Raw genomic sequence first — 20,975 nt, forward strand, 5'->3', positions numbered from 1 at the left:
GTTTGGCAGATTTAAGTGTCATTCTAACCCAGGATTAAATTTGGCAAATAACCCCAATCTTTGCAACGGAACAAACCAAGCTTCCTGAACTTTGAAGTGTCTGAAATTTGGATCTGAATTTTGTAGCTTCATACTACCTTTAATAGATGCACCCCAGACAGGTATGCTAAAACACACAGAGGCATGCTCACCCCATACATGTTCACACAGAAATACTCACCCAACTCTCACAGAAACACAAACATGCCAAAAAAGCATTAGCACCTGAAAATATTGTGCTTGCATTTTTTTGTGCCCACAGTTCACTGCAGGTGCACATGTTGGCAGTTACATGGTTAACTGCTGAACATCTTGGGCATCAAAATAAGCTAGTTAATTTCACTCTGATTTAAAATCAGATTCTAGTCCATTTCATTTCCCAGTTAGTATGCATTAGCAAAAAGGCTGCAAGTCTTATTTGAAAACACTGCAGGCAAATTCTTCTGGAGATGGGATGGGAACTGTTTCCACCTTTTCAGTTAAAAAAAATCCTAGAAACATTTCTATTGGGCTTAGTTTTTCTGTTACATTTTATTAATAACCTAATTATAAAGCCAAATTCAACCTGACACACAACATGATCAAACGTTAAAATATCACTAGGTTATTTTGATGAACATTCAGTTTCCACAATTGACCTGCAACTGCAGCTAAGCCTTCCACAGAGACCAGGGCAGTTTCAAATACCTGCTATACTTGTGAAATTGGGGCGGGGTATGTGTGTGTGTGTGTGTGTGTGTGCGCGCGTGCTGTTGATCTTCCACCTAACCTCAGTGTCGGCCCAAGATCTGTGGAAGTGTCTCAATTTAAACTGCATCCTGGGTGGTTGGCTTGCAGACTGACTACAGAGTCCTGAATTTATTTTAGGCATGATGTGTCATGCACACTGCACTGCTGCAGCATGGCTTTGCAGTGGTACAATATGCCATTGCATCAATCTGTGATGCTGTTGCTTCATGGTGTGAAGATTCAACATAATCACATTATTTCGGAGTCATTTTATAAAGGCGCAGCTGTCCCAGAAAAGACTAATTTGGGATTGAGGAATCCCTTACTACAGTAATTTTGCTGGGCCCATCCCCAAACCCCAGAAGCCGATTTGGTGATATAGATATCACTGAAAGCAGGGTCATTTATGTGGACTCCTGCTAAGAGCTGCGTGCAGCAGAGAGACTACAAAAACATTTCTCTTGATTGGCATCTCTTGATTCGGAGGTTAATTATGTATATGAAACCAGCACTTGCATGACATATTGGGCCAAACCCAGAATCCAGGTCAGCTAGGTATGAAAATACGAACCAACGATTTTCCTAGGAGTGTCCTAGGGGAAAAATGTAGGTTAATGAAGCCTGCAGCTGCACTAAGACTAGACTCAGTTTAGGGAATCTAGATTCTAAGGAGAAGAGTCCTAACTGGATTTCTGTGGCCACCTGGAATGGACTCTGGGAACAGCCATGGGAGCAGAAAACGTGGACTGAATTTCTCTCTGCCTGTTGTGAATGGTCTCTGTTTTCAGCCAGTCAATACATCAGACTTAATTTAGACTCTAGGCTAAGGTTGTCTGTGCCTATGAAATTGTATCACCATCAACTTTAAACCTGACGTTAGTGACTGTAATCCACAGCTCGCCCTGTGCTGCCCCTGTTTAGGAATGTGCTTATTGTGAATTTGCCTGAAGCTTGCCACTGCTAAATATAAGAGTGAGAAGAACATATTCCTACATGGTTCCCACGATAGTGACTTGCATTCTGTTCCATCTCTCTCTTACAGTTTTTTTTCTGCTCTTTCCCATCAGCTGGAAACTTTTCCAACTGCTTGGAACTTTGACCTCAACATATGTGGTGCATTTGCAAAAAAAAATAAAAATAAAAAAAAAATTTAGATTTCTCAATGTAGCACAAAAGAATCTCCAAACCGTAACACTTTATTGCTACCCATAGTCCAATGGAGGGACAGACCCAACCTCCCTTTGACTTCTGAGTGAGGAATGTCTAGGCAATCTTCATAGGTCTCAAGTCCTGTTAAAAGAGGAGGTCAGGCTAGCCGCATTGGTCTGCATGCTTAGCTGACCTGCTAGAGAAGTAGTAAAACACAGTAGTAACTTCTCCATGACAAAGGCCAGGTGGCGTGGCTGTCCCAGCAGTATAGGAAGGGCACTGATGTAAAGAAGAGAAAATTGGCAGGGTAATTGTCTACCTGTGAGGAGTTTGGCCACTCCTGCAGAACCAATTAGCTTGGAAGGGACTTCCAGGAAGTCATTTAGGCCCAGATCCAGCAAAGCACTTAAGCATGTGCTTAACTTTAAAACAATGACCCAAGCAGTCCTATTGAAGCTAATTGGGGTACTCATGTTCTTAGAGTTAGGTGCATGAAGATTGAATTGGTGCCTGCATCCATGTAATTTTTCGGAACCTCCTCTGAGAGACAGGTGTCAAGTCCAGCCTCTTGACTATGTCCACTGGAGGGAGGTGTCTCCATAACGTCCCATGGCTGTTTTGTTCCATTGCTTACTAGAGATATGCCAAAATCAGAGTCAGGCATCCAAACACCCCTGAACTTTGGGGAACTTACCATCCAGGTAGAGAGCTGCACTGATTCTTACAATGTTCCCCTTCATAGAATCATAGAATATCAGGGTTGGAAGGGACCTCAGGAGGTCATCTAGTCCAACCCCCTGCTCAAAGCAGGACCAATCCCCAACTAAATCATCCCAGCCAGGGCTTTGACAAGTCTGACCTTAAAAATACCTAAGGAAGGAGATTCCACCACCTCCCTAGGTAATGCATTCCAGTGTTTCACCACCCTCCTAGTGAAATGGTTTTTCCTAATATCCAACCTAAACCTCCCCCACTGCAACTTGAGACCATTACTCCTTGTTCTGTCATCTGCTATCACTGAGAACAGTCTAGATCCATCCTCTTTGGAACCCCCTTTCAGGTAGTTGAAAGCAGCTATCAAATCCCCCCTCATTCTTCTCTTCTGCAGACTAAACAATCCCAGTTCCCTCAGCCTCTCCTCATAAGTCATGTGTTCCAGTCCCCTAATCATTTTTGTTGCCCTCCGCTGGACTCTTTCCAATTTTTCCACATCTTTCTTGTAGTGTGGGGCCCAAAACTGGACACAGTACTACAGATGAGGCCTCACCAATGTCGAATAGAGGGGAACAATCATGTCCCTCGATCTGCTGGCAATGCCCCTACTTATACATCCCAAAATGCCATTGGCCTTCTTGGCAACAACAGCACACTGTTGACTCATATCCAGCTTCTTGTCCACTGTAACCCTTAGGTCCTTTTCTGCAGAACTGCTGCCGAGCCATTCGGTCCCTAGTCTGTAGCGGTGCATGGGATTCTTCCGTCCTAAGTGCAGGACTCTGCACTTGTCCTTGTTGAACCTCATCAGATTTCTTTTGGCCCAATCCTCTAATATGTCTAGGGACCTCTGTATCCTATCCCTACCCTCCAGTGTATCTACCTCTCCTCCCAGTTTAGTGTCATCTGCAAACTTGCTGAGGGTGGAATCCACACCATCCTCCAGATCATTTATGAAGATATTGAACAAAACCGGCCCCAGGACCGACCCTTGGGGCACTCCACTTGATACCGGCTGCCAACTAGACATGGAGCCATTGATCACTACCCGTTGAGCCCGACAATCTAGCCAACTTTCTATCCACCTTATAGTCCATTCATCCAGCCAATACTACTTTAACTTGCTAGCAAGAATACTGTGGGAGACCGTGTCAAAAGCTTTGCTTAAGTCAAGGAACAACATGTCCACCGCTTTCCCCTCATCCACAGAGCCAGTTATCTCGTCATAGAAGGCAATTAGATTAGTCAGGCATGACTTGCTCTTGGTGAATCCATGCTGACTGTTCCTGATCACTTTCCTCTCATGCAAGTGCTTCAGAATTGATTCCTTGAGGACCTGCTCCATGATTTTTCCAGGGACTGAGGTGAGGCTGACTGGCCTGTAGTTTCCAGGATCCTCCTTTTTCAAAGATGGGCACTACATTAGCCTTTTTCCAGTCGTCCGGGACTTCCCCGGATCGCCATGAGTTTTCAAAGATAATGGCCAGTGGCTCTGCAATCACATCCGCCAACTCCTTTAGCCCTCTCGGATGCAGCGCATCCGGCCCCATGGACTTGTGCTCGTCCAGCTTTTCTAAATAGTCCCGAACCACTTCTTTCTCCACAGAGGGCTGGTCACCTCCTCCCCATGCTGTGCTGCCCAGTGCAGCAGTCTGGGAGCTGACCTTGTTCGTGAAGACAGAGGCAAAAAAAGCATTGAGTACATTAGCTTTTTCCACATCCTCTGTCACTAGGTTGCCTCCCTCATTCAGTAAGGGGCCCACACTTTCCTTGACTTTCTTCTTGTTGCTAACATACCTGAAGAAACCCTTCTTGTTACTCTTAACATCTCTTGCTAGCTGCAAGTCCAGGTGTGATTTGGCTTTCCTGATTTCACTCCTGCATCCCCGAGCAATATTTTGATACTCTTCCCTGGTCATTTGTCCAATCTTCCACTTCTTGTAAGCTTCTTTTTTGTGTTCAAGATCAGCAAGGATTTCACTGTTAAGCCAAGCTGGTCGCCTGCCATATTTACTATTCTTTCTACACATTGGGATGGTTTGTCCCTGTAACCTCAATAAGGATTCTTTAAAATACAGCCAGCTCTCCTAGACTCCTATTCCCCTCATATTATTTTCCCAGGGGATCCTGCCCATCGGTTCCCTGAGGGAATCAAAGTCTACTTTTCTGAAGTCCAGGGTCCGTATTCTGCTGCTCTCCTTTCTTCCCTGTGTCAGGATCCTGAACTCGACCATCTCATGGTCACTGCCTCCCAGGTTCCCATCCACTTTTGCTTCCCCTACTAATTCTTCCCGGTTTGTGAGCAACAGGTCAAGAAGAGCTCTGCCCTAAGTTGGTTCCTCCAGCACTTGCACCAGGAAATTGTCCCCTACACTTTCCAAAAACTTCCTGGATTGTCTGTCCACTGTTATATTGCTCTCCCAGCAGATATCAGGGTGATTGAAGTCTCTCATGAGAACCAGGACCTGCGATCTAGTAACTTTCGTGAGTTGCCGGAAGAAAGCCTCGTCCACCTCATCCCCCTGGTCCCGTGGTCTATAGCAGACTCCCACCATGACATCACCCTTGTTGCTCACACTTCTAAACTTAATCCAGAGACACTCAGATTTTTCTGCAGTTTCATACTTGAGCTCTGAGCAGTCATACTGCTCCCTTATATACAGTGCAACTCCCCCACCTTTTCTGCCCTGCCTGTCCTTCCTGAACAGTTTATATCCCTCCATGACAGTACTCCAGTCATGTGAGTTATCCCACCAAGTCTCTGTTATTCCAATCACATCATAATTCCTTGACTGTGCCAGGACTTCCAGTTCTCCCTGCTTGTTTCCCAGGCTTCTTGCATTTGTGTATAGGCACTTGATATAACTCGCTGATCGTCCCTCTTTCTCAGTATGAGGCAGGAGCCCTGCCCTCTCGCGCGCTCCTGCTCATGCTTCCTCCTGGTATCCCACTTCCCCACTTACCTCAGGGCTTCTATGATTCTATGAATGCTTTATAAGTAATTGATTGATTTTGTTAATGATAATTTATTCGTCTGTGGTTTCATTTGTGCTGAAGAACTAAACATCAAGTCTAAGGGCATGTCTTCACTGGCAAAGTTAAAGCTACCTTGGACCTTGCTGGCATTACAAGAGAAACAAAGAAACTTTTTGCTTAATGACTGGGTGCTACCCCTTGATTAAATAAAGTCATCTCCTTTGGAGACAGTCTGGTTCAAAGTCTGCTCTCATTTACACCCCGTCAATCCTGCTGAACTCAGTAGGGGTCTGGGGTCTCGCTGAGGGTGGAATAGTGCACAATAACTTTAAAATCATGGGCCAAAATTCCAGACGTACATGTACAAAATGGGTGTGCACATTTACATGCTCCCAGCTGGGATGTACAACCACCCCAGTGCATGCCTGTATGCAAATTGCCTTGTGCCCACACAATCAAGGATGGCGCTTCTCCATCGGGCATATGCCCTTCTGAAAAGTCAGGCCCTAAATCTCCATAAATTGAAGAAAAATATATGACCTGGCTTGGGAGGCGGGGGGTACAGTGGAGGCATTTTAACTGGATACTTCTGTTGTTCATTACCGCCCCACCCCTGCTGCAACACCAACACTCCCTCCTGGAAGCATACTGTGAGTAGTCTTTAGAGCAGTCCTATGGAAGGCGATTTCATTATCAAGGTTTTACCCCCCCTGTTTGTGCTTATTAAAAATGCTCAGCTAGAAGATAATGGGAGAAAGGGGAATTTAGCATATGTGTGGCCTTGACAAAAGCTGGAAGAGAGCAGAGGCACATCTTCCACTGAAAAATCAGTTTACTAAATCATCACAGTTCTATGTTAAGAGCAAAGGTTTTCAAGTTGTTGGTTTTTTTGGTATGTGCGATGCCCATTTCCATTTGGAAATGGGCAGAACGCCCAGGGTCCTGAGCAGAGATGCCCTCCTTGCTAGTCTAAACATGGGCCATCCCTCTACCATCTAAATATAGGCCCTTCTTAACCCACCTGATGCTGGTCCAAAGCATGCATGCTAGGGGCATGAAACTATACATGTGTGGAGATGGGGAGGGCTGGCTTATGGGGGGGATCAACCAACAAGTATTTGATTCTGAGGCTTGGGGCCAGATGTTTGCCTCTGATTCCCCCTTGTGATGGCAGCTCTGATGTAAGATTGGTTTGTCCAGCCATCTGAGGGTTCCCCAGCGTGCTGGAAACCCCAGTGGCGTAGAGCTGGCATAGCTGGCACTATATGACCCCTCGTTGCAGCCCCAGTGTAGGTGGTCTGTAAGGGACGTGGCTGGGAAAATGGGTGTGGCCAGAATTGCCCTTGTGCTCTGACGTGTCCCAAGTCCTGGAATGGTCCCTTCAGCTGTTGGCAATTGGCTATCAGTTGAGCAGCCTCGAGGCTGACCTGATTTGGTTGGGAGGTGAACTGGCCCTAGCACCAGTGAGCCAGAAAAGTGGCGTAAAGCCACCTTTGTTCGCTGCCCTTAGGATCTGCACCAGATGGAGCTCAGCTGGTCCCAAGGGCTGGGCCCTGGGTCTAGAAAGGCATCTGCACAGTTCCATTGATGATCATACGCCCAGTTGGAGATCTGGTACTTTGTGTGTGTTCAAGAATTCAGTCTACTCCTCTCTTTCTTCACCACCATGCTACAGCCTCCCATTGACTGCTGGAAAATGCCCAAGAATAGTCAAGTAAGTAATAAACTGCATTCTCCCAACCCTAGCACCCTCAAGTCTTCCCGTCTCAGTCAGCTTCTCCTCACACCCATTCTCTCCTACAGAAGGGACAAGCTGGGGTGAATGCATAAGGAAGGCTCCTGGGAAGGTTGAAGCTGGCACCACTTGGCAGAAGACGTGAGAAACCATTGACTAACCATCCCTGGTATGGTGATGCTGTAAACTTTGGAAACAATTAGAGTGTTGCATTATGAAACATCTAAAGTGAGTGCCAGAAAGAACATTGGAGCCATCTTGGACAAAGAAATAAGCAGTGGCTCTGCCTGGGTAGCTCTTTGTCCAGTGAATAAAAGCCAGAATTAGATGGAAGGTGATCACTTTACCCAATAACGAAGCAGAAGAGAGAGAATTTTTCCACTTAGGTTGCCAGCCACTACAATATTTTGGCGAGTGAAGAAGATAGTGTGCAGCAGACAGTTATGGATCCTTGCACGTCCTGGAAGCACAATTGGCCTGTGGAAAGAACCATTTTGGATGCTCTGGGTGCCAAGGAATTTTGCAATGAACAGGACACCGATCCACAACGGGTCAAGGCCGTGGTTGCCTTTGAATCTGAATCAGGAAGGTTCACGTGAAGAAAATGGCTGGGAAGCAGAAAACTAGAGCTGGTGGCAGTTTTTCATTCCACAAGGTTTTTAGACAAAACACTGTCTGTTTTCTGAAGAAAAGTTTTTGAGGAAAAAATTCATTTCTTTTGAAATTTCCCAGTTTTTCAACCAAACATTAAAACTTTGGGGGTTTTTGAAAACTGAGTACAAAAAAATTGTCCAAAAAAAAAATTCCAGTAAATTTTTTGGGGAAAAAAAGAAAAAAGTTCATTTCTTGCAATTTATTTTCTGACAGGAAAATGCGTATCTTTTTCTAACCAGCCCTAGAGAAGACAAAGTGGTTGAAGTTTTGTGGACCAGTTGATGAAGGAGTCCAAGTCAAACTTTGAAGCTGGGTTGGAGATATGAAACCCTGTCAAATGAGGAAGAGGAGGAATTGCCTGTGTTCAGTGGCAGAGGGGGCCACTGAGGGAGTGGATCAGGTTTAAAGAAAGGCTGAAGGAGGAATGATTGGACCAGCTGGGAGAGCTGGCAGTCCTTGGAAAGCTAGTAAGAAGAAGAGCTGATTGAATAAAACACCTGAGCCATGGATGGGTTTAAGAATGAAAGTGCCAAGTTTGGCTTGCCCTGACCCATGAGCTCATGCACTTCATTACTCTGAGTGTTCAAACAGCCACTGAGCAGCCAGAAAAAGGCCTGTAAATCCCAGAGTGTGAGCATTCACACTGGAAACTCATGATTCACTGCCGCCCTTGGAGCGCATCCTGGTCCTGGGGAGAGCCATTGCACAGGCAGAGCTTGACCAAGGAGTGAGGCTGTCTGCACTAGGACAAAGTGTTCCCTCAAAGTGGAAATATTTGCTCTTGCAGCCTGTTGCTACCCCTCTCCTCCCTTTCCGGAGGCAAAGATGCTGACAGGAAGAGTGACTGGAGAGTTAACAAATTTTGGCGGGAAATGGGAGAGGCAGAGGGAGGGGGAGCCCTCTGCACCTCCTCCCCCACACTCTCCAAGGCAGTGGTTTTCAAACCTTTTTTCTGGCGACCCAGTTGAAGAAAATGTTTGATGCCCGTGACCCAACAGAGCTGGGGATGAGGGGTTTTGGGTGTGGGAGGGGCTCAGGGCTGGGGCAGAGGGTTGGGGTATGGAGGTGAGAGCTGAGGGGTCGGACCGGGAATGAGGGGTTCAGGGTGTGGGAGGGGGCTCTGGGCTGAGGCAGGGGGTTGGGGTGTGGGAAGGGTCAGGGCTCTGGGCTGGGGTTGCAGGCTCTGGGGTGGGGCTGGGGATGACGGGTTTGGGGGGCAGGAGGGGGCTCCGGGTTTGGGGGGGCCTCAGGGCTGGGGCAGGGGATTGGGGCGCAGGGCTGCGGCACAGGCTTACCTCGGGCGGCTCCCGGTCAGCGGCGCAGTGGGAGTGCTAAGGCAGGCTTCCTGCCTGTCCTGGCACCATGGACCACGCTGCACCCTGGAAGCACCGAGCAGCAGGTCCAGCTCCTAGGCAGAGGCACATAAGCGGTGCTGTGTGGCTCTCACCTGGAGGCACTGCTCTCCCCCAGCTCCCATTGTCTGGTTCCCAGCTAATGGGAGTGTGGAGTTGGTGCTCGGGGCGGGGGCAGCGCACAAAGCCCTGTGGCCCCCCCACCTAGGAGCCGGACCTGCTGCTGGCTTCTTCCTGGGTGCAGTGCAGTGTCAGAACAGGTAGGGACTAGCCTGCCTTAGCCAGGCAGCACCACCGATGGGACTTTTAATGGCCCGGTCAGCGGAGCTGACCAGAGCCGCCATGACCCAGTGCCTTACATTCCGTGACCCAGTATTTGATCACGACTTGCAGTTTGAAAATCATTGCTCTAAGCAGCTCCAGTCGCTGCTCTCTGTCCCCTGGGAGGGGAGAGAAGGGAAGGCAAAGTTTGCAATGGGCTCCAGAACACGCATTGCCTGCTAGGCTTTGAACCTGGGCCTCCTAGCCCTGGCTGTGGAAGCTGTGCCTATGCATGCTGGAAGACATAAGGAGTCGCTTCTTAGACCAAGAGCACTGGTTCAGTGGACTGGTTGCCATCGGAGCCTGTTCCTGAGACACCTCAGCTGAGCAGCTCAGCTGACCCCAGTTAGTGCTGTGGCTGCTTTTGTGGAGTGCCCCAGGAGATGCTCCTGCAGCCATTGCCTAGTTTGTCAATGAGTTTGGAGACCCAGGACAGCCTGGAGGCAGGATTGGTTTTGTCCAGGTCTCATACACCCAGGCTTCAGCAGAAGATCACTGAGCTGGGCCACAGGTTTATAAGGTTTCAGAGGAACAGCCGTGTTAGTCTGTATTCGCAAAAAGAAAAGGAGTACTTGTGGCACCTTAGAGACTAACGAATTTATTTGAGCATGAGCTTTCGTGAGCTACAGCATCTGATGAAGTGAGCTGTAGCTCACGAAAGCTCATGCTCAAATAAATTCGTTAGTCTCTAAGGTGCCACAAGTACTCCTTTTCTTTTTAGGTTTATAAGGAGCACTCAGCTTGCCGGATCCCAGCACCTGTCTAAGGCTCTTCCTTGCCCATTGCCTGCATCTTTCTCCCACACCTGTCTGACAGTGCTGGGCCCAGAGCAGAGCTCTCAGAACTGTTCTGCAAGACTATTCAGGTCCTGGTCGGAACCCTCAGGGATCTGATATGAGTGGCCAGTGAGGCATGGAGTAGTTGCTAATCAGAGAAATGGTTAATTTTTTGTTTGCTTTACAAAAGACTACCTCTTTTTATCCCTTTCCATGATAAGCATCATCCCCCACCCTCACTGCTTCGTGCTAAGACTTCTCATTGCTTGTCTCCTGCCTGGGTCTGTGACGGCACAGAGCACTATCAAGGGTATTGGAATTGTCCTCAGGGTCAGGCATCCATGGCCTATATGTCCCCATGAGAGTTGGAGGCACTGCTAACTGATTGCACCCAGACCAGTGGCTATAAAATAGGTGATGCCACAAACCTGGCCAATGCTGCCCAGGATCCTCATGTATATCAGCTGGCACTACTTAGTGGAATATGGGTTATTCAGGACCCTCCTGGGTAAAAGTTCAGTCATCCAATTAGGGAGAGAAACAATGCCTTGTGACTAGTGTGGCCAACCCCAAGGAGATTAGGTGATGAAAGCATCCCTAAGCATGTCCCCCTTTTGCATGGAGTGGGAAGCAGGAAGGCAGGGCACGGCTGTGGTGGAGTCAGAAGAGAACGGGCTGGAGATGTTCAACAAGGGCTGTATTTCTGGAGGAGGAGCAGCTGCATGGCACCTGCAGGCCAGGCCAGCAATGGACGAGGCCAGCATGTCAGTATCACCTTTAGTCTGATCTGGATGAGGTGCCTATTTCCCAGATTTATGACTGTCCTGCCAAATGTGAGGGATACAGCTGAAGGAGAAAAGACAAAGAGAAGGACAGTGGAATTTCAGTCGCGGGATGTTGGAGCAGAGAGCACCCACAGCTCAAAGATCTGCCAAGTGCTGTGTGGTAAAACTTGGCCAGTTCATGAGGGAAACTAAGAATAAATCAATGCTTTGCATTCCTGCCTCTCCTGTGCCCAGCAGTAATCCTCACTGGCTGAACAGAGACTGGTTCATTCCATGTGTGTGTATCTGTTCCAGGCCCTGTGGCGTCCCCTCCTAGCTGGGACAGAGATCAAGCCCTCACTCTGTGCTGTTACAGGCTGTGCCTCCTACTGCACAGAGCACATCTGATGTGGTGGCACCTTTCCATTTTCCTGCTCCTACTAATGCACCTCAACCTCACACATCCCTCTATAAGGGGGAGAAGATATTGAATTACCCGTGACAGCCGGGCTGCTGATTTCTCTGGAGGCTGGAGTTTGCACCTGAATATTCAGCTGGAGAAAACCACACAGTGTGTGTATAAATGCCTGCAGCGTAGCTATAAACCATCTATTTTCCTAGGATTGTGTACTGGTGCCCATCACCATGGTATCTGAGCACCTATTAGGGAGAAAGATGAAGACCGCAGGCCAGACAAGGTGGAGTCCAGGAGGTGAAACACAAGTGCACAAGCCGCATGTCCTCCATCTGTTACTGATGATAGTAAGCCACCCACTGTACTTTGGATGAGAGAGGGTTGAAAACTTGACTCTGCACAGCATTACAGTTCTAACTCAAAGCCCACACATGGACAGAGGGCTGGGTCTGTTGCTCCCAGGCTTTGCCCTCTTTAGGGAGATATATTGGCTGCATCCCTGTGGCACAGCGCCAATACCACAAAATCACAGAGCAGGGACAGCATTCACTTTGATTTCTCCCCATTCATTCCCCCATCCTTCCGGAGTTCCAGCATCGCCCTGCTAACAGCAATGGGAGAAGTAAACTGAGCCCAGTTCAGCCACCCCCAAGACAAAACTACCAATTCCAGTGGTGAAGGTCAGGTACACGTGGGATTGATACCAGCACAGCTAACACAGCCTGCTTACTAAAAGCTGGCTCCTTCATAGAACAGCATGATGAAGATCCTCCTGGTTCCCTACTGCAGTGGCTCTCAATCTTTCCAGACTACTGTATCCCTTTCAGGAGTCTGGTTTGTCTTGCGTACCCCCAAGTTTCATCTCACTTAAAAACCACTTGCTTACAAAATCAGACATAAAAATACAAAAGTGTCACAGCACACGATTACTGAAAAATTGCTTCCTTTCTCATTTTTACCGTATAATTATAAAATAAATCAATTGGAATATAAATAGTGTACTTACATTTCAGCATATAGTATATACAGCAGTAGAAAAAAGTCATTGTCTGTATGACATTTTAGTTTGTACTGACTTTGCTAGTGCTTTTTATGTAGCCTGTTGTAAAACTAGGCAAATATCTAGATGAGTTGATGTACCCCCTGGAAGACCTCTGCGTACCCCCAGAGGTACATGTACCCCTGTTGAGAACCACTACCCTACTGAACACTTGATGGAATCACATTCCCGGACAGAAGGGAGTTTACAGCACGACCTGCTTCATAGAAAAACCCTGTTTTAAAACTAGCAGCTTGTCTCCTTGATCCCAGGCACATGCAGCATGGGGCTGAGATCTCATCACTCTGCAGTGGACCCCACTGAGTCCCTGACTTCAGTGCTGGGTTGTCTGAGACTGACGGTTAATTGCCTTGAAATCTGTACTTCAATCCCCCTGATGCTCCTGGGCTGGGATGCAGGGAGCTGGCCCTGAAACCAGTCCCCTTATTTGCTCCCTGCAGCTGCTGTCCCAGTATTTGGACTGTCTGGGCTTTGAGACAACTCCCCCTCGAGTTCATTCCCTTCTTTTTCTCCCTGCAGCTGCAGTCCCAGCATTGAACAGTCAGGGTTTGAGGGCTAATCTTTCTCCAGTCCACTCTCTCACCTCTCCCCATTGATTTTTCTCTGCTCTATTCCCCATGCCTCTCCCTTGCATTGACCAGGTTTTCCCCGTCATCTCCCAAAAAGCCGGGCTCTAACCAGCAGCAAGTGACTTTGCATGAGGGAACTTACCTCCAGACTCTGGTCCTGCATGGAGGGGCTGCATCTGCAGAGTGAGCTGGAGCAGCAGCAGTGCTGTGGGAAGATCGCTGGACCCCATGATGTAACCTAGAGTGGACAAGCCGTTAGCATTCCTCGCGCAGCGAGAGAGGAGAAAGAGCAGGAGGCACAGCCATGGACAGAGCCTATCTGTTTTCAATTGAGGGCTCTGCCACTACTATATTTAATAAACTGCTGCTGAGGGAGGGACCTTTGGATTTTCCCCACCAGTCACAAATCAGACTGGGTTAAAACAGGCCCCTCTCAGATTACAAGTAGGTTCCCCTTAAAGGGCTAGTGCCTCACGGCTGCCTCTCCCCCATGCTCTGAATGGTTCCTTGTTCCTCGCACCGGGGGGGTTCCCTTTCTCTCCATGGCTGTTTTGGACTGCCCAGGCCTGAGGCTCGTGAGGCTGATGTCTCACCGCCATGCAGTTGCTGGTGTCAGCTGAGAGAGGAGTAGGGTGTTGCCGTGAGCGTCGAGTAGCCTTTCTCAGAGCTGGTGGGATCTATATTGTCAGCACTGGCAGCACTGGCATTGGCAGCTACTGAGAGTCTGAATCTCCCAGGAGTAGGCCTATGTATGGAGGCTAATACTGGGAGCTGGAATATGCATCTAAAATTCAGATATGGATAAATAAGAAGAGGCCCAAGGGCAGTATCCATGTGCCAACTCCCAGCTTGGCCAGAAAAGCCATCTGAGGCCTGGCGCGTCCTAAAAGCAAAACCTTCTGTGAGGGGTTTCTCCAGCATGGCTAGAGGACAAAGGCTCCAACTGGTCTTGTAGGCTGATGGCCCAATTAAAAATCATGTATAAATGGAGGCCTCACAGAGCATTCTGTTTCTTGGCCTGTATCTGCCCAATTCTGCGGTATCTTGGCTGACTGGCTTAGCTGCTGTTAGGAGAAGAGTTCACCGCAATTCCCAGCAGCCATCAGGCTTCAATCCCAACCAGTCTGGGTGAGATTTCTACACTCTGCAAGGAACTGTGGGATTGCAAACAAAATGGCTTTTGACAGTGAAGCTCCACTAGGCTAGCAGGGAATTTTTGATGATGGAGATGGGCGTGTGGCCATCCACAGCCCTTGGAGATGGAAGACTTTATTTATTTGACAAATAAAGCACTGAAGAGCGTGTGTCCCATCACCTCACTGAATCTCCTTCCCCCTCTAACTCTGAGGAGATGGCCCCCCACGTGGTGAGCTGGAACACCATGCTCCTTGCTGCTTGCGTGTATGGGGGTGGGAGGGATGAAAGGATGAGAGGCTTTTGTAAAAAATATTTGTTTCTCCTTTGCTGGAAGCAGTGTATGCCTTATTCAGAGCTCAGATAGTGGATCCCAGTGTCTTGGCTTCACTTCAGGTTCTGATAGCCCAGCAATAGAAATTGACAGTGGATAGGACTTATTAGATCATCCAGTCTATTCTTTGGTTTCCATGGCAGGATTGTTCTCTATGCCATGACCCCTCTGAGAAAGATAGGTTATAAAACACATATTGTTTTAAATAATTTAACCAGTTGTGTGTTTCTCACTGTCCTTTGGATCTGTGTTCCTTAGCTAAAGGACAGCCTGGAGAATTATTATATATTTATTAGTTTTATTAGTCAAAATAGCAAACAAGCAATTACAGAAAGCAAAATAAAGTTGGTTAGATGATAGTGTTCATAATATTAAAAAAATAATTAAACTCACCATGGGATGTTATGATTTTTAAGAGATAATAACTCAGTTCAATTAGGTCAAGGTCTAATCACAATCTTGTTACAAAGACAAAATTTTATCCTAGTTCTATGCTAGTCTGGGCAGGTGATTTTGGTACCAACATGGTACTATGGATCCTTAAATATAGATCCTTATTTCCAGTCAAATTTATCTGCGAATGGAATTAAGGGACTATTATGTCAGCTTAGCCGAAACAATTCTACAGTAGGATTTAGAAACTGAGACAAGTTAATTAACAAAGAAAGCCAATTCAGTTGATGTGACCTTTAGTCTGACCTTGCCCAGGTGATACTAATAGGCAAATGTTGCCACCTATACATGCAAGACTATCACACTCTAAACCCAAAATACAATAGATATATGATAATTTTGAAGCATTTCTAATGTCTCTCGAATTTCACCAGTGCTGTAAACTCTCATGCCACTTTAAGCAAAGTTTCAAGTAGTGGTAAAATTGGTAGCTTACAAGTCCGTTCAAAGCTTCTTCCTCTTTTTGTCTAAGAAGCTGTCATCGGTTCTCTTGACCAAAGAATGGTATCAGGCTTTGGTAATGAGTTTCTCCCACCTCAGTTCTTTCAATTACCTATTGATTTAGCATAACTTCTAGACAACTAAGATTAAATTTCTAGTGAAATATAAGCACACAACATACATGTGAGTCATTCTGAGGGTTTTAACTCAGGTGTGTAGTTTCTGAGAAGCAGTTAGCTTAACATAACCAAGTTGTCATTTGGGTAAAAAAAATGCATGGATAAAAGTCATGTTGCTGCTTATCAGTTGGAACTGGCTGTGATGTTGCACTCCACATGTTTATGGAAATATGCTTATGAGTGTAAATATAATGTAACTGGAATATGCTTTATGCAAAAGGTCTGTTGTAAGGTATCATTACAAAGCTTACAATCTACTGAGTGTGTTCATCCTATTTGTATGAATGTATCATTCTTGTATCTGAAGCTAGAAATATGAAGTATTACTCTAAAGTCCTATAGTAATTATGCAAAGTGTGGGCCATTAATGGTGGTTGGGAATCTTGATGGCTCCCATTAACCAGGACAATTGGTTGTAAGTGGCTCTGTTGACTTGTAAGCCTTCCTGTGTTCATGTGAGTCAGGCTGGAAAGAATGGAGGCTTGGGTGTCTCAAAGGACATGTGACCATGTCACCTGGAACTGGAATCCATCTTAAACCTGGTGCTTTTTCATTTAGAAGGAGGGGTGGGAACCCAGAGAGAGACAAAGATTCCCGCCTTGTGCCAAAGCTATGAAAGGGGGTGGAACATAACAAAGGGAGGCCAGTCATGAGAAATCCCCTAGTTACCACCTGAGCTGGAACTAACAAGAACTGTACCAGGGGAAAGGATTGGGCCCAGATTAAGACTGAGTCTAGTCTGTGAAAGAAGCTTATTGGAACATCTCTGAGGGTGAGATTTACCTGTATTCAGTTTCATAAATGTATTAGGCTTAGACTTGCGGGTTTTGTTTTACTTTGCTTGATAACTAACTTTGTTCTGTCTGTTATTTCTTGAAATCACTTAAATCCTACTTTTTATACTTAATAAAATCACTTTTGTTTATTAATTAACCCAAGTAAGTGATTAATACCTGGGGGAGCAAACAGCTGTGCATATCTCTCTATCAGTTTTATAGAGGGTGGACAATTTATGAGTTTATCCTGCATAAGCTTTATACAGAGTAAAACTGATTTATTTGGGGTTTGGATCCCATTGGGAGCTGGGTGTCTGTGTGCTGGAGATAGGTAACCTGCTGAGTGGTTTTCAGTTAAAGCCTGCAGCTTTGGGTGCGTGATTCAATCCTGGGTCTGTGTTGCAGCAGGCTAGCGTGTTTGGCTCAACAAGGCAGGGTTCTGGAGTCCCAAGGCATCAGGGAAAATGAGCTCAGAGATAATTTTAGCACATCAGGTAACGGTCCCAAGGGAGTCTCTGTGACTGAACCCATCACACTGGCATAATGGTGGGTTCTCCAGCTCAGCTCCGCAGTTGCAATGGCTGGTTTATTGATCTATTGAGTTCCTTGAGGTGATTTGCTCAAGGCATTATGACAACTGTATTCCTATTCTCTTTCTGGATTTTGCAGCAATCTCCCGAGATAAGATTTTATCAGACAGGGTTGATAGAGTTCTTGTCAGCAACAAGACTTTAGTTGTTATCAGTCAGGGGGCTCTCTCGCTGGCCAGGTAATGACAATCCTGCTCACAGTCTTTCTCATCCAGATGTTTTGGCTTCAGGGAGCAACGTGTTGAACAACACAGGGCGTTTTATACGTTTTCTGATGTGCCGCATGGTCCAGTTCCTCCTCTTGGCAAAGCTGATGTGGGCCAGTCAGGCAGTGACCTATGCAAGTACAAGCTGTGTCCTCTCTCACCATCCAACAAGAAAACGAGGCATCTCCTTTATTGCTTCTTGAAACTTGATCTGGGAAAATACCAGTATATTTTGTGCAAAACATCTTATGCCATACCAGTTTGTATAAGAAAAGTTGGGCCATACGTTGAATGTCAGCTGGTTTAGCTCTGGTCAGCACCTACTTTGGGGGGAAGGATAGCTCAGTGGTTTGAGCATTGGCCTGCTAAACCCAGGGTTGTGAGTTCAATCCTTGAGGGGGCCATTTAGGGATCTGGGGAAAAAATTGGGGATTGGCCCTTCTTTGAGCAGGGGGTTGGACTAGATGACCTCCTGTGGTCCCTTTCAACCCGGATAGTCTATGATACTCCTGCAAGTGAGCTTTCTTGGGCCTCTCTGTAGTGTGTTCCTTGGCCAACTTTGCATGACACCATGCTCTTTCCTCTGGCACTTTTTAAAAATCTGCCTGTAGAAGTATCCATTCTGAACTTAGGACAGAGTCTTTATGCAAAGTTTCTTTACACTTCTGGATGGTTCTGTCGTTGTTTATTAGTTCATCATGCAGCAATATAAAATGAGCAATGACTCATTATCTTGGTCCATCACCAATAGACTATAACAATTATTGAAATAAAACAGCAGCACATGCCTCCATACCAGTATTTGATTATTCCCTAATTCTCAGTGACAAGATTAGTGGGATCAATTAATATGCAAAACTCTCTCTGTGCAACTGCCAACTGATTGGCAGTTGCACAGAGAGAGTTTTGCATAGTCATTTAGATCTTATCATGTTTTGGTTGATTCATATAATGGAATTATAGAAATGTAGTGTTGGAATGGACCTTGAGAGGTCATCACATTCAGCCCCCCCGCGCTGAGGCAGGACCAAGTAAACCTAGACCATCTCTGAAGAGGTGTTTGTCCAACCTGTTCTTAAAAACTTCCAAGGATGGGATTCCACAGCCTCCCTTGGAAGTCTATTCCAGAGCTTAACGACCAGTATAATTAAAAACTTTTCCCAAATATCTAACCTAAATCTTCCTTGCTGCAGATTAAGCTATTACTTCTTGTCCTACCTTCAGTGGACATAGAGAACAATTGATCACTGTCCTTTTTATATCAGCCTTTAACATATCTGAAGACTGTTAGCAGGTCCCCCCTCAGTCTTCGTTTCTCAAGACTAAACATGCCCAGTTTTTTTAACCTTTCCTCATAGCTCAGGTTTTCTAAACTTTTTATCATTTTTGTTGCCCTCCTCTAGACTCTCTCCAATTTGTGCACATCCTAAAGTGAGGACACAGTACTCCAGCTGAGGCCTCACCAGTGATGAGACGAGCGGGACAATTTCCTTCTGTGTCTTCAGTATTACTCTTCTGCTAATACACCTCAGAATGATGTTAGACTTTTCGCAACTGTATCACATTATTGACTCAAATTCAATTTGTGATCCACTAAAACCCCCAGATCCTTTTCAGCTGTACAACCAAATAGCCAGTTATTTTCCCTTTTGTAGTTGTGAATTTGATTTTTCCTTCCTATGTAAGAACATAAAAACATGAGAGTGACCATACTGGGTAAGACCAATGATCCATCTAGCCCAGTATCCTGTCTTCCAACAGTGGCCCATGCCAGATGCTTGAGATGGAATGAACAGTACAGGGCAATTATTGAGTGAGCCATCCCCTGTTGTCCACTCCCAGCTTCTGGCCACTAGAAGCTTTTGACACTCAGAGTGTGGGGTTGCATCCCTGATCATCTTGGCTAATAGCCATTGATGGACCTGTCCTAAATGAAGGAAGTGCATTTATTGAATTTCATCTTGTTGATTTCAGACCAATTCTCCAAATTGTCAAGGTCATTTTGAATTCTAGTGCTGCCTTCCAAACTGCTGCAATCCTTCCCAGCTTGGTGTCATCAACAAAGTTTCCAAGCATACTCTCCAGTCCACTATCTAAATCATCAATCTATTGAATAGTACCACACCCAGGACTGACATCTGTGGAGCCCCACTAGATACACCATCCCAGTTTGACAGCAAACCATTGATAACTACTCTTTAAGTATGGTCTTTCAACCAGTTGTGCGCCCACCTTATAATAATTTAATCTAGACCATATTTCCTTAGGTTTTTTTATGAGAATGTCATGAGGGACTACGTCAAAAGCCTTATTAAAATTAAGATATAAAACATCTACTGCTTTCCGCCATTCACTAGGCCAGTAACGTTGTCAAAGTTTAAAGATTTACATTTCACATTGGCTTCTCAACATACCATTTGACTGTATTAGGTTCTTTAATACAAAATGAATATATTGTATATATACCTTTATTAAAGATGAGTTATATATCTCCCATTGAGATATATAAAATAGTTCAAACCATGCTGTCTATTTGCAGTGCTTTTGTGGTCAGGTTGCCAAGGCAATAAAACTTCCTCAAACTGAAGAAGTCTGTTACCAAATGCTTTAAATGGCTTTAATTGTCTGGTCTAGTTTCTTAAATCTAATTGACACCTTTTAGTGTTCTTTAATAATAATGCTATACCTGATGATATGATATCAAATAGACTAGCTTCATCTACTGTATTTCCATTACAAATGTATAAAATAGAAGAAAAAGGTAACAGAAAGTTACTTCCCAATTTAGCAAAAGCTTGTGGTGAAGCCGGGCTAGTTGGCTGCAGCAGTAACTCAGGCTACATCTCCTCTGCGTGACACACAGAAACTGCATTTGCTGTTTGATGTGTTTTAAGGTGTAGGCCTAAGTTTAACCAAGATTCTGGCCAATGTCTGGATGTCTCTAATGTTGTTGTTGTTATTAATAGGCTCCGTATTTTCTGTATCATGTTTATACTCTGGAGTTTTATCCAGTCACATTTTAAACAGAGATGGATCCAAACAAGAGCCCCAGATCCAAACACCCCCAAACTAAGGGAAAGTTTGGATGCAGGTATGGGGCTTATCTCATCTTTTGTTTTCAAACGGATCAGACAATGGAGCTTTTTATCTCTTCCCCTTGGGAGACTATTCCTCAGACCTCAGACATTTTGATTCATGGTCAATTTTCCTTTGCTCGTCTTGGGTGCAGCACAGGGAATAGGCAGGGATGTGGGAGGACATGAGAGAAGACAGATAGGAGGCAGAGATGTGAAGAGCCTTGAATGTAAGGACAAGCAGCTTTACTCTGATGCAACAGGGGATTAGGACTCAGCTGCTGCAGTTCCAAGGCATGCTCAGTCAGAGCAATGGGAGATCATATTGCCAGCAGCAAAATATAGACTATATGGAGGGAGCAGATAGGAGATATGATAAGTCCACAGAAGAGGAAGGATCAGCTGTAGGTAGCTTCACCAGTATCCTAAGGCAACTGCTCCCTTGGCCAGCGTTGCGATGCCTCAGGATATATACCCCAAACTGCATTGGCAGTCTTTGCTACTGTATCTCATGTCCCCCTTGCTTCCCATTATC

The 20,975-nt window shown here is 45.9% G+C and overlaps 2 protein-coding genes across 2 annotated transcripts in view; one reads left to right on the top strand and one right to left on the bottom strand.

The window, feature by feature from the left end:
- CSPG4 (chondroitin sulfate proteoglycan 4) overlaps positions 1–13,567 on the bottom strand; it is an 87,637-nt gene extending 74,070 nt beyond the window's left edge. The window contains exon 1 of the mRNA XM_048867584.2: positions 13,396–13,567. Coding sequence (XP_048723541.1) covers positions 13,396–13,483 — 88 coding nt within the window. The 5' untranslated portion in view covers positions 13,484–13,567. The remainder of the gene's footprint in view (positions 1–13,395) is intronic.
- Positions 1–20,975, top strand: part of CIMAP1C (ciliary microtubule associated protein 1C) — a 73,216-nt gene that overhangs the window by 25,239 nt on the left and 27,002 nt on the right. The gene's annotated exons all lie outside the window — the stretch shown is intronic.

The sequence above is a fragment of the Caretta caretta genome, chromosome 10 (assembly GCF_965140235.1).
Source record: "Caretta caretta isolate rCarCar2 chromosome 10, rCarCar1.hap1, whole genome shotgun sequence".
NCBI classification, from domain to species: domain Eukaryota; kingdom Metazoa; phylum Chordata; order Testudines; family Cheloniidae; genus Caretta; species Caretta caretta.